Source organism: Schistocerca serialis, chromosome 9 (genome assembly GCF_023864345.2).
Source record: "Schistocerca serialis cubense isolate TAMUIC-IGC-003099 chromosome 9, iqSchSeri2.2, whole genome shotgun sequence".
In the NCBI taxonomy this organism is placed as follows: domain Eukaryota; kingdom Metazoa; phylum Arthropoda; class Insecta; order Orthoptera; family Acrididae; genus Schistocerca; species Schistocerca serialis.
In genome coordinates this window covers 487,236,828-487,250,468 of record NC_064646.1, presented here as the reverse complement: position 1 = coordinate 487,250,468, position 13,641 = coordinate 487,236,828, and the positions used below count along the sequence as shown (strand labels likewise).

General features: G+C 39.6%; 1 protein-coding gene across 2 annotated transcripts in view; it reads left to right on the top strand.

The window, feature by feature from the left end:
• The window catches only part of LOC126419119 (protein transport protein Sec24A), a 147,758-nt gene that overhangs the window by 117,715 nt on the left and 16,402 nt on the right, over positions 1 to 13,641 (top strand). For both annotated transcript variants that reach the window (XM_050086217.1, XM_050086218.1), the window contains exons 17-18: positions 5,109 to 5,287; positions 11,657 to 11,794. In XM_050086217.1, the coding sequence (XP_049942174.1) occupies positions 5,109 to 5,287; positions 11,657 to 11,794 (317 nt within the window). The remainder of the gene's footprint in view (positions 1 to 5,108; positions 5,288 to 11,656; positions 11,795 to 13,641) is intronic.

Below are 13,641 nucleotides of genomic sequence, written 5' to 3'. Positions count from 1 at the left end.
ACTTTCTGTGCTGCACCAAATTAAACAGAACTTAGCACAAAATTTTAATAGAGTTTGCAGAGGTAAAAACGCATTGCATAAACTTTGCTTGTGGTTGATTTTAGCTCATACATTGCAGTGAATTAAATGTAGATAAGACACCAAAATTTTATTTAAAATTCAGAGTAGAACACTATATCACTTCATTCTCTACTTACTGGGTTTTATATCCAACTGGTGGTCCTGAGCGAAGTTCCCGTTCACGTCCTCACAAATCGTGTACCATAATAGTCGTCATATCACGTAAATGATTAAAGTTACTGAAATGAAGTTTTTCCCAGATGATAGCATGCAATGAGATAAGTATGTTGTGTGGTAAATACTCAAAACTTTCTTATACATCAAAAAATGGAAATAACTCATCCGCAATAGTGAGAGGTCTGCAGCTCAGGATGCTTGCAGATATCCCTAGCACTGTAGGAAAACCCAGGTGGCATACACGTCCACAGCATCTGGGGAGTGGCACAGCAGGATGTGTATACATGCCCACAACAGCGAAAGGTTCAGCCAGTGGGAGCTGCAATGAGTGCACTCGTTATCGCATCTTCTTACACTGAGGTCTGTTGTAAAACTACATCAGATAATACTTCGCAACTTAGGGAACACCGAGAAGAATTACACACATACCAAGAATGGAAATTCCTGGATGGAATAATACATAAAATATAGGAAACTCAACCATTCACCTGTAGCTGACTGACGTATGTGCCTAGAAACAAGCGACAGGAAACTATTCATACTAGCATCTGATGTTTTGCACTTTCTCAAGGGAAAGACAGACATTCACACACACCACCCAAATGCACACGCTCGTAGCCAAAGCGAGTCTCACAGGTGTGTTTATTTAGGTGTGTGGGGTTGTGTGTTTGTGTGAATGTGTGTATTTCCACTGGAGAAATATCAAAAGCTCAAAAGGTGATACGAATAATTTTCTGTTGCATGTTTCTGTACACCACATATCTTTCAACTATAAGTGAGTCGTTGCCTTTATTTTATGTATTGCCCCAATATCAATATTTTGTCAGACAAAAAGTTTTCTGCAAAGCATCACTGTGTCACTTGACAGCTAAAACTGTAGAAAAATCATTCTTCCAGTTACCCAGCTCTCTATTTATAAAAGTGGAAAATATTACTTAAGAGTACCAAGTAATTAATTTACAGAAACAAAAATGGATCTAGCAAGCCTATGAATGAGTTGTAGATAGTATATAAGCACACTTGCAGCTCAGTTAATTTCACTTGCTTTTGAGCTTTTACTTTTTAAGTCCCAGCATCTTTATGTTAATCCATACAACACCAGCAGCCTGTTGCTGCACATGAAATATTAAAAATTTGTAGTCTTGGCATGAAGAAGCACAATCTTTATTATTAGCTAGTGCTAGACAGGTATTCAGTAATGAGCAAAATCCTTTCTGATTTATTAATGTGGTAAGGGTGCAATGAACTGTAAAGTAGATGTAAAAAATTTTCTGTATGTGAAGTTCAGGTCCCCATTATAACTTTTTTGTGAAAACGGTGGGATAAAGTCATAAGGAGTGTTTTGTATTAATATGTAATTTAATTATCAATCTCTTTGATGTGATGATTACACAGAATAATGGTCACAGAATATATAAATAACTAGTGTATCACATGTAGTGTCAATTAACACCACACAGATATTGGTCGTCACCGTACATACTCATATGGCTCTGTCACTGTGCCATCTATACCTGTATTACTGTAGTTTCTGTATTGCCTTCCAGTAACATTTGCAAGTAACCTCTAGACACCTGGACTGCCATTGGCCACTGTGTGTCCAACGGGCTTGCTACGTAATTGCTTTGCAACATTTTTATATTTTCTTTCTGTTGCTGCTGTAGCTCTTGGGTTTGATTGACACAAGACTTTTTAGGATTCCTTTGAATGTGAAATTTCCTCTAACTTGCATTTTCTATAATTTTGAGCATATTTAAGGGATGTATCGGGTGACATCTTTCATTATTTTGTTATTTTCAGTTTAATACCAATTTTCACATGCATTTCAATGAATATTTTTATTGTCGCACTTAATGTCCCAGTAGTGCTCAAAAGTTGCTCTCAGTGACACCCAAATCGATATCCTAGCTAAATCCTTTTCTGTGCCACACCAATTTGTAACTTTACACAAAAATAATTCATAAAAACTGTGTGTGTACGCACCTACACTGGTATGATTACATCACTGGTGAAACAAGTACTGCATGACAACATGTACGGACTTGATCTGTCCGTTGTGTGCTCATCCATTGCTTCCACATTATTAGTCTCATAGTTATTACCAATTCAGATATTATGTTATTGTTAGTATCGCACAATAAAATTTGATTGATAACCACTGTAATAACAAGTGTGTACATGTTTTCACATAAAGTCATTGACCTGAAGGTTGATTTGAATACCACAGTGGTTTACTAGACTTGGGTCTTATTAGAGGTGGTATGCTGTTACCTTCCTCCGACCTTTGGATTGTCTTACCCAGACAATTACTAAGTGACCCTCAGTTTGATGTGGATTGTGAACCATGAAGTGAAGTGATCAGTCTTTTAAAAGATTGGCTTGCTTTCAGTGCCATGCTCCTCTTTGCTGTAGGCCCTAAACATATAATAGCCACAACTTCTGACTAATATACTCTGATCAACCAGAACATTATGGCCACTGACCTACTATCAATATAAATCTGTCCAAGTGGTATCATTGCCACCTGGCGAGGAGTGACTGCCGGTCAGACACTTGGGCGGTGCACGTAGTATCCGTGAGCATGCTTTCCTTGTGTGGAATGAGGCAGGCATGTGATCTATCTGAATTTGACCAAGGGCAGATTGTGATGACCCAGAGGCTTAGCACAAGCAGTTTAGGAAACTGCACAACTTGTCGTGTGTTTGATGAGTGCTGTGGAGAGAGTCTTCAATGTATGGCGAAACCGAGGTGTAACTACGTCCAGACATCATTACAGATGTAGGCTGGACAGACTGTTAAAGAGGACATGCGGTGTATTGTGGTGGAACTAACATCAGACTTTAATGCCGGGTGGTTTACAAGTGTGTGTGAACACACAGTGCACCGGGCCATGGCAGCCAACGGCTGATGCGTTTGCCAATCTTAATGCCATGATATCGGCATCTAAAACTGAAAATGGCAAGTGACCATCAGCACTGGGCATTAGTGCTGTGGCAGAGCATTGCAAGGTCTGATGAACCCCAATACCTTCATTGTCGTGCCGATGGGAGGGCACATGTCAGTCATCTCCCAGGGGAACAGTTCCTTGACACCTGTACTGCAGGATGGAGACAAGTTGACGACAGCTCCATTACGCTCCAGTGAAGATTCACTTGGGCATTGATGTGTACAGTGGAGCTCGTGCAAGGCACCACGGTGGCCAAGGAGTATCATGCACTGGTTGCAGATCACGCACACCCCTTCATGGCAATCACGTTTCTCGATGGCAGTGGCATTTTTGAACAAAATAATGGGCCGTGTCACAAGGCCAGGAGTACGATGGATTGGTTCGAGGAACAAAGTGGCGAGTTCCAGTTGATGTGCTGGTCCCCCATCTCACAGGATCTGAACCGATCGAACACATCTGGGCTGTGATTGAGCAGCTCATCACCACCCTCCACAGAATCTACAGGAATTAGGTGACTATTGTGTGTTCATGTGGTTTCATCTCTCTCCAGTGACCTATCAAGGCCTCATTGTTTCCTTGCCACTATGCATCACCGCTGTTATCCGTCCCAAAGGTGGACATACCGGCTATTAGGTAGACAGTTGTAATGTTTTGGCTTGATCAGTGTACATGGTGAAATGTGAGTGCAGTACACCATAGTTTCATGTATTTGGCATAGAATTTTCTGCAGTTTGACTCTCAGTAACACACGAGAAATGACACAAAAGAATGTCTGAAAGTTATATCTAATTAAAATAATGAGAAAGGTACATACACACTAAAACGAAAATTACATCAGTGAATAGAAAGTTATATGGCTGAGTCCCTTGAAAGAATCCAGTGATGCCTGTGGGGTGAGGATGACACGGTGGCAGGTTGGTATTGTTGGGCTTGCATGGCCTGTTCGGGAGGAGTTTAGTTTTTGATTCATATTGGCACATACATATGTAGGGATATTACAATGTAACACAATATTAAACCTAGGAAGAAAGGCAAGTAGCTAGACACTAAAAGTCCACAGGAAAGATTTGTCTTTCTACATACTTTGAACGAAAAGGAAAGTTGCCACTCATCATATAGCGGAGATGCCAAGTTGCATATAGGCACAACAAAGAGAGTGTCACAAATAGCTTTCGGCCCATAAGGCCTTTGTCAAAAGTAGATCCCCCCCCCCCCCCCCCCCCACACACACACACATATAACTGCAGTCTCAGAGAGTGTATGTGTTTGTTTTTGTCCATTTTTGACAAAGGCCTTATGGGCCAGAAGCTTAATTTGTGACAGGCTTTTTCTTGCACCTTTCTGTGACTCAGCATCTCCGCCATATGGTGAGTGGCAACTTTCCTTTTCATAATATAGTTGCATTCCAGATGCTATCTGGTGTTGGCTACTAAATAACATGTATACCGAATGCTGTTCAACTATGCAGTTTTCTCGCGGTTAAGGCGCTCAGTCCGGAACCGCGCGGCTGCTACGGTCGCAGGTTCGAATCCTGCCTCGGGCATGGCTGTGTGTGATGTCCTTAGGTTGGTTAGGTTTAAGTAGTTCTAAGTTCTAGGGGACTGATGACCACAGATGTTAAGTCCCATAGTGCTCAGAGCCATTTGAACCATTTGAACTATGCAGTTTACTTGCACATAAGGAATGTAATGTTTCCTGATTATGAACGTTACATAATTTATGGTTGTGCTAGAGTAAATTTTTAACATGTGTGTGACATTTTTGCTTGTATTGAGCTTACATAGACTTTTTGCGAGATTTAAATTTGTTGTTGTTGTTATGTTAACTAAAGTGTACACTGCAGTGTGTGTTAAAATATTTATTTTTAATGTACAGATGTGAGGAAGAAGTGTACTTTATTTAAACCTCATCTGTGGTTTTACAGCTGTGGACCGTTCCCATGAATCGTCACTTTCTGATGCTCGTGATGCCTTCATCAATGTTGCTATTGATGTGCTGTCTGCATACAGATTGGCACAGGGTTCCGCAGCAGCTAGTGGAGGACTTGTTGCACCATTCAGCTTAAGATTGTTGCCTCTCTACATTCTTGCACTTCTAAAATATGTGAGTAGAAAATTCTTTGTTGACTAGTAAATGGTTTATGACCTGCGTGTTTTGTAGTAATTCCAACCAAAAATTGCACAGAGTTCAGTGCAGTGACGCATAATGTAGATTTTGTGTTTGTTAACACTACAAAAATAAACAAAATCTGTCCAAAAAGTTGCATGCAATGGCAACGCAAAAAAATGTGTAAGATCGTATGCTTTCAGAATTAGATGTCTCCTCCTGGCAGGGTAAGAGAGAGAGAGAGAGAGAGAAGTTGACGAATAGCAGATGACTGTACATAAGTTATGAACAAATTAAAAATAGGGAGGAAACTGAGAACAAGAAAAATTTGAGAGCGTAAGATAAATGAATGTAACAGGAACGCAATAAAACAAAAAAGGGGAAGTAGAATCTTTCCTTTTCATTTAATTTATTTTTACCTCATCAATCCATATTGGCACTCTTAATCCTGTATGTCTGTTTGGAGCCGAGATCCTCCTTGTGCCCCCCCCCCCCCCCCCCCTCCCAATATCCTCTTCTGCCTGGAGGAGGTGCATTTGATTCTGATCGCAGTTTTTCGTCTTTCTGCTTTCTGTCCATTAATGTCTGCTGTGCTGTGAATCACTCAGTTTTTCTCTGTAAGTATTTTAATTTTCGGCCTGTTGATTTTATATTTACATTTGTCTGGCATGTATATAATGAGGTAGAGAAAGTGAAATTGTGCCTTGTTGTTTCACTTCTTTATGGCAGCAATTGTTTGTTATTGCTCCTATGTGTAAATTTTGTGTGTTTGTGTGCTATTCTGTGTGTAATATAATGGGTATTTGGAATTCTTCTACTGTGCAAATGTAATGTTATTTCTCACAGAGAAAAAACCTTTTCTGTCATCAGTCACTTCTTAAATGAGTTGTGTTAAGTGTGATATGTTTGGAGACTTTGGTCTCATTCACAAGTATTGCATTTGCTTATAAATAACTCTTATTTATCCAGAAACTTATGTGCCCACCTTGAGCAAAATACATTTTGCTTTTCTTTGTGTTTTGTTTCTGATTTTTTGTATTCATCACTTGACAGAATTTAATAATTGTGTAACACACAAAGCATAAAGTTCTGTACCTCATTTGCAAGAAATGCATTTCACCTAGCAAATATAAAAGCAAAACCACTACAAAAGGGGAACAAATTCTCAAAAAGTGCCACGCATAGTACAATAAAATAATTTTTTAGAAGTTAATGGTATTGTAATTTGTTTGTGTGAGACAGTATTAGTTTACGTCAAAATGAAAGAATCGGTCTGTGCAGTCATTACATCTGTAAAGATTCTTGGTGGTCGTCACAATCTTCAGTGTGCTGCTGCTTCTAAGTTTTTGAATGTATCAGTTACTTATATATACTATAACTCGATTTTGAATTTCATGCAAAGCAACTGTTCACCTCTGTCTGTGCTTAGTTGAATATGTTTCTGTAGGTAATGACCATTTATTCTGCACATATACTGAGAAAATTGGCATGCTGATGAGTTATATGCCAAACCAGAGGTCCCAGGCTTTTGTGTCTGTATGTAATCTGCTGTGAAGCTGGTGACTATTGTTTGGCATAGACCCTCAGTATCTAGGCACCTAGTGTTTTCCACAGGTGTGACATGATGTGGAGGAATATGTGGAATGCCACCTTCAGTATGAACATTTTGCTTAATTCGGATTGCCAGTATCCCAGTTTCTAAGGTTATCCATTAGGTAGATCTGAATGGAATTCTGATGGAGTTTTATTCTACTGTCACACTCCAAAGAAAGACACATAATAACAGCAGTCAGTCTAACCTACGGTTGTAAGTTACAACAATGTGTTAACTTTTAGAAGCGGTGAAATCTTCTCATGTAATTGAAATGGCAAAATTTGCACACAGATTTTTTTTGTGCTCTGTGAGTGAGATTGTGTGCAAGTATGTGTATTGTGTGTATTGAGGAACAACCTGTGGTAAAAGGGTAAAAGCGTGTAAAATATTTGGGTGTGTATCTGGGTAACAAGTTAAAATGGAGTCAACATGTGGATGAACTAATGAAGCTTTTTTAACTCTGTGTTGATGTAAAGACAAGACAGTTGGTTTATTTTTCGTACGAGGTTACCATATGTTCTGAAGATCAGGGAATTTCAAACAAGTCATGCAAATATCAGGGAAATTTGAGAAAACACTGGAAAAATGTAATTTTTGTTTAAACAGATGAAATGGCTTGTTTAATGAGATGATGTGCATCGTTGCTGGCTGGGCACAGCTGAGTAGGGGCACCGCTTCCATACTCCCTCATTCCTGCTGCTTCTCCCCTTCCTACCACTCCCTTAAGCTTGCAGTCAGTGCTGCAACCAGTTCTTGCCCCTAGCGTAGCGGCTGCTGACAAGATGTAGAGAGGCATGAAGAGTGGTTTGTTTGGATCTGATTCTCAGAGACTGTAGATGCAGCGGTCATGTGTGCATGAGTTGTGTCTCAATGATAGTGTGAATGTGTGTGTGTGCTCTCATTTTCTGACAAAAGCTGTGGCAGAAAATTTACTTGTGAGAGTGTGATTGTCTTTTCTACATGCCTGTCTGCAGTTCAGAGATCATCTTTACGGCGAGTTGCTACCCATCCTCATTATTATTGATATTCAGAGTACTTGAACAAGTTATCTGTTGCATGGATTGATTACCATGTTCTCATTTCATTAACATGCTGTCTGTGACTCATGAATAACTGGCCACATGAGTGGATTTCCATGAAGGGGCCAAAACTGCAGGCCATTTCTGTGGGTATCTCTAACAGATCGGGCCCGCTTATCAGAAGCCCTTCAATTCCCATTAATGTGCAGGCCCTACACGTCAGAGCTAGTCTCACTGATTTGTCTGCAGATCATCATCCATCATCATCAGTCTGTTTCTGTGTGGCATTATGCAGCAGACCTTTATCCATGACCCAGGACTGCGGTGCTCCTCAGCAGGCCAGATGCCGTGGTTGATGGATTTCAGGAATTGCGACTGTCTCACCACAAGTACGTTGTACAATGTGGTGTTTTACAGACATTTTATTTATTCTAGTACATTTTGGCATTTCAAAAGTAGTTTATGTATTGGAAAGTATGGACAATAAGAAAGAAGAAAATTGTCAGTCACTGGCGGTTTGTACACTATGTACTCAATATATTTATCAAAAGAAAAATCGCATAGTACCTGTAAAATAATAGATATAACACAATGAGTAAAACTGAGAATAATGAACATAGTAGAACCAACATTTTGTTGGCGGTCACCTACAGTGTTGCTTTACACAATTCTTCCCCACCTTGTACACTTCTTTCAAGAGGCCCACTTTTTTTCTGAGATTATTTCTAAAATCATTGAAGGTATTTTAAATCTGTCTTGCGACTCCAAAGAAGTAGGTATTTCTATCACCTAATGTGTCTTGTTTTATTGAAATAAAATATCAGTGGTCTTAATGAAACAATATACCATTTGCCTTGCTTTCTCCATCTAAAAACAGTTCGTTTGCTTATGTCTTAACTTACCCTTGAAATGTAATATTTGTTGGGGAAAAAGGCTGAAACTTGTCCGTAAATCAGGGAAATATCAAGGAATTTCACTTGAGGAAACTTGTGGCAACTCTGTCATATTTTCACTCCGTGTTGTTATATGGAATTATACTGTTGGGTCAGTGCACCTCAAATAAATGAAGTATTTGTTCAGCAGAAGCAAACGGTAAGGATATTGGGTAAAGCAGATAATTGTACATCTTGCAGAAGCCTTTTTAAGGATCCAAGAATCCTTATGCTCGCTGCCCAGTACGTGTATTTCATAAGTTTTTGTTGCTGATAATAAAAATTGGTTTCAACTGATCTGTGATATACACAGAGTCACAATACAAGACAAAGAAATAACTTTCATGTAGATTTTGCCTCTTCATTCACGGTTGCATACCCTGTTGATGATATATTCAGCAAGCTCCCATCTAAAGCAAGAAATAGGGAATCCATAGTGATTCAAAAGAAAGTTAGAAAAATGTACTTCATTAGTAGCTCTTTCTAAAAATTATTTGAGTAGCTACAGTCAGGGACTGAAAGATTCTGTTGGCTTCACAGCAAGTATACTCAGATTAAAATTACTTTGGGATTGACAGACGGCAGTGGCGGGGAATGGAGTTGCCACCTCCTACAGAACATGCCACGTGCTCGTATGATTGTGATTTGTGTGCACAACAAAAAAGGAATGAATCTCCTTGTTTCTGTCTGTTGCCAACATCTTTGAAAGTAGTGGGGTAAAGCAGTTGTGGGGGCTGCTACTACTGTACTGATGTCGATGCACGAGATAACGTAATCACATGCTACAGGCAAATAACGGCAATAAGATAAGCGATTGCATGAATCTCGCTAAATAACAAATTATCTAATTAAGTGGAGAAAATTGTAAGGTGTGAACACAGCTGAATTTTAGAGTTAACACACTACACCACTGATGAATGAACACCACTAAGTCTTCACTATCATCTGTATGGCCATTAGAAATGCTGTCAAAATTTAGTGAAATCGTAAGTTATTCAGTGTTAGTTTCAGTTACATGTTCATTCTCCCATGCTTTCATTATTACTTCCTTCATCTCTCTTACAACATTATGCCAATCTGAAGACGAAGTTTTGTTGTAGCAGTCTTTGTCAGTCTTTCCACCTCTGCCATTATAATGTTTTTGTTGTTCTTTGCCTCAAAGCCCTTAACTTGAGCCCATATAATTTCAGTTGAATTGAAGTGGCTATGACCTGATCGCAGTCTGAGTATCATATGGCCATAAAATTTATTTATTTATTTTCCATTTCATGTATAACCTATAGAGGTAAATGTGGTTTATTCTCAACTACAAGATCCAATAATTCACCCTTTCAACAGTCTTCTGGTGTGGGAATGTTTTTTTCATTGTCACCAGTCAATAATGTCTTGTTTTCTGGAAGCTAATGTAGACACCTTATTGAGGGTAGTCAAATGAAGAGACATTCTTCATGCCTATTTTGAAGTTTGCTGAAGTTTGTAAACATCAAGTCCTTAAGCCACCCCTGAAATGAAATGTGTCTTCATTCATTTGTTCATGATAATCAGTACTTTTCTTCAATCTAAACATCATTGTGAAGTTTTCCACAATCCCTACTGATGTACTTGCATGCAGAAGAATCAGTCTGTAAACTTTTCTCATGGGTTGTGGAGTGGTGCTAGTTAAACATCTGTCCAGCCTGTGCTCATTGAACAGCTTGCAGTTACTCTTACTTTGTCAAGCCAAATAATATCATCAAATATTTCTTTTGATATTGTCCTCAAAAACTGACACAGCGGAAGATACAGCCTTGCCCTATTTGCGTAAAAAGTATCTTTATAGTGTTACAACTGAATGTGCAAAAATCATTGCATATGTGGTATGGCTTCCCCTGGTCCCCTACTATCTCATGCAGGCCTTGTCACCAGGCAAGGCTCGTGCTTTCAGAACAGACAGTGCAGCGAACACTTCTAGCCAGAGAAAGAGAGCTGCAATTGACTGACCCCTGGCCCCTACCGCTCTACTCATTGGAAATGTCAGTTGCAAAGTAATTTTAATCAGAGTATAGCAGTGTTTACCATGAAGAGTTATAACAAATAGTAATGTATTCAGAAGGGAACTCAGTGTTGATAAGAGTAAAAAAAATTTTTTCTGTGAATACCACAATTGTAATCAAGTAGATGTCACGTTACTAACAGCAGATAAATATCAGCTCTGAAGTAAAAGTGAGGTGGAGGCAGTGGCAGTGGCAGTGGCGGCAGCAGCAGCAGCAGCAGCAGCCCATTTTAAAGTAGCAGCTTGTGCTCACTAGCTTACTACATTAAATGTAGATGGCATAAGTGTGAATAGCATTAATCAGCGTAGTCATTGTTCTGCTGTCAATGTAGTATACAGATTGTGTCCATGATACTTTCTCATGTTAACATTAACCTTGCCTCATTACACATCCCCAAAGCTTCTGCTTCTGATGGGAGTTTACTTCCTCATGGTCTTTTATTGGTGCAGTTAATTCAGACACAAAAGAAGGAATTGGAAAGTAAAACTCTGATTAGCCACTTGAAAATTGATAGTGAAGAAAATATAAACTGTGGCATATTGAACAGGACATCTGCTGCACATGCTGCATGTTCTAGAACTTGCTTTGGAAGTCAATGCAAATTAAGCAACTCATTCTATGATAAATGGTTCTTTGTTTGTTTATCATACAGGATTTTCTGAGATCATACTGAGTACTCAGTTCTAAGTTATTAGTGTTCCATTGAATGTGTGCTTCACTGTGCTTTCTGTGCTCAGTTTAAATTCTTTAGTGTGACTAATGCAGTGACTGATGGTTTTTTGTTTCAGACTGCATTTCGCACTGGGCAGAGCACGAGACTTGATGATCGTTTATTTGCCATGTGCCAGATGAAAAACCTGCCTTTGGCATTACTTATACAAAGCATTTACCCAGATATGTATCCTGTTCATTCCCTCAGTGATCAGGTAATTTTCATTTTTTCTTCTTTGAATTGTATTTCTGTGTGTTACAACACTTAATTTTAATGGTCATCACATTATAAATGTGCTGGCTGCTGTGATTCATTATAGTTTTTAAAATAATTAACATTACAATGCATTCTGGAAAGAGGCCATAGGAATTAATGAGACAATGTCTTTAAATTAGTCAAGTATTATTTTATAATGTGTGTACTTCTCGGCTTCTGTATATGACTTATTCAACAAGACACAACTACCAGAATGCTTTTGGACAAGTTAATGTTACTTGATATTCAGAAAGCCATTAAGTGTTCTGGCATGTTTGTTGTATTTAGTACTGTTGAAATGTGCTGTAAAACATTCTGCAGGCGCAAGTGAAATGTGTATTGGATAAACACTCATGAACATCCAAAATAGTGCTCCAATAGGCAAGAAAGGTACAAACAAATGGTGAAACTTTGCAAATAATAGATTGACATCTGATATGTAAATTGCTCAAGTTTGGTGCCAATGTGCATGCCCACAGACCCTACAGTGGCCCTACAATCACGAAGATGGCCCTGTTTATACAGCACATAGTGGAAGAGTCATACACATAAGGATCACATTTTGAGGGGGTTCTAATCATTGGCATGAAGACCACAGGATGGTCGACATGCTATGTGACTTGCTAGGTCAATCGTTCAGTGTATTCTGTCAGATATGTTGGGAGCAGTGGACACTACATGGCACCTGCATGCGATGTACTGGGTTTGGAGTGACCAGGAAAATGAGGTGAGAGGTTGGAATGATTGTGCTGCAAGTGATCAGGGATCCCGCAGTGACCCACTCCACGATACAGTTGATGTGTGAGTGCCAGTTGTTTCACAAGCCATTTCCGAAGGCCTTGCAGATGTGAATTTGCAAATCACGTGCCATGTACACCCCCTCGGAGGTGTAGTCAGAATTTAAAAGTTATGTGAGATTGGAATACACGGTGCTCGGGTTTAGAAAAAGAAACTGTATTAGTTTGTTTGTTCATGGGGATTACATGGCAAGGATTGCCAGGAGGATGAGAGAAGCTAACTGCAGTTGCCCCAGACCTGTCTTGAAGGAGAAGGAAAATTTCAAAGGTGAAGCAACTATGTAGGCCATTTATCATCTGCTCTAGGCAGCAACACAGAACAAGAGAGAGGTTTTTCAGTAGCAGCTCCAAGAGCTGTCAGTTTCACCAGTTGTGTGATCTGGCAACTGATTTGACTGGCAAGACGGCCTTGCTGATGATGATTCAGCCTGTTCTAGTGTGAACTGGTAGATTGTCGTCACATCAGGTGAAAAGTGACAGACAAATTAGATGAGCTCTTTGTAAATTTTAAATACTAAAACTTACTCACATTTGGGGCATGGAGGTACCTCGTATGGCCCTCATCGTGCCCTGCCATTAACACCAAGACATCTGTGACCCTGTCTACAGTGGTGCCTAGCCAGGATGATGTGGACTGCCACAGACCAGCAAAATATGGTGTTTATTGTTGAATCCTGATTTGTTTTCAGGTGGATGATAACCGGATAGTTGTGTAGGCAGCCTAGTGAACACTACTGTCCCATGCCACTGTGCACCATACCACATACAAAGCTGGTGTAATGGTCTGTCGGGATGATAGCCTCAGATAGCCAGTCCCCTTTACATATGGTGTATGGAACCTTAACAGGCCAGTGTTATGTTGATGACATTCTTTGGCACCATGGTCTGCCAGGGGCATTTTTCCAGCAAGATAATGCGTGTCTACATATAACTCGAATTCTTGAAGACTTCCTATGTCATGTTCCAACTTTTGCATGGCCAGCCTGCTCCCCAGACTTCTCCCCTTTCG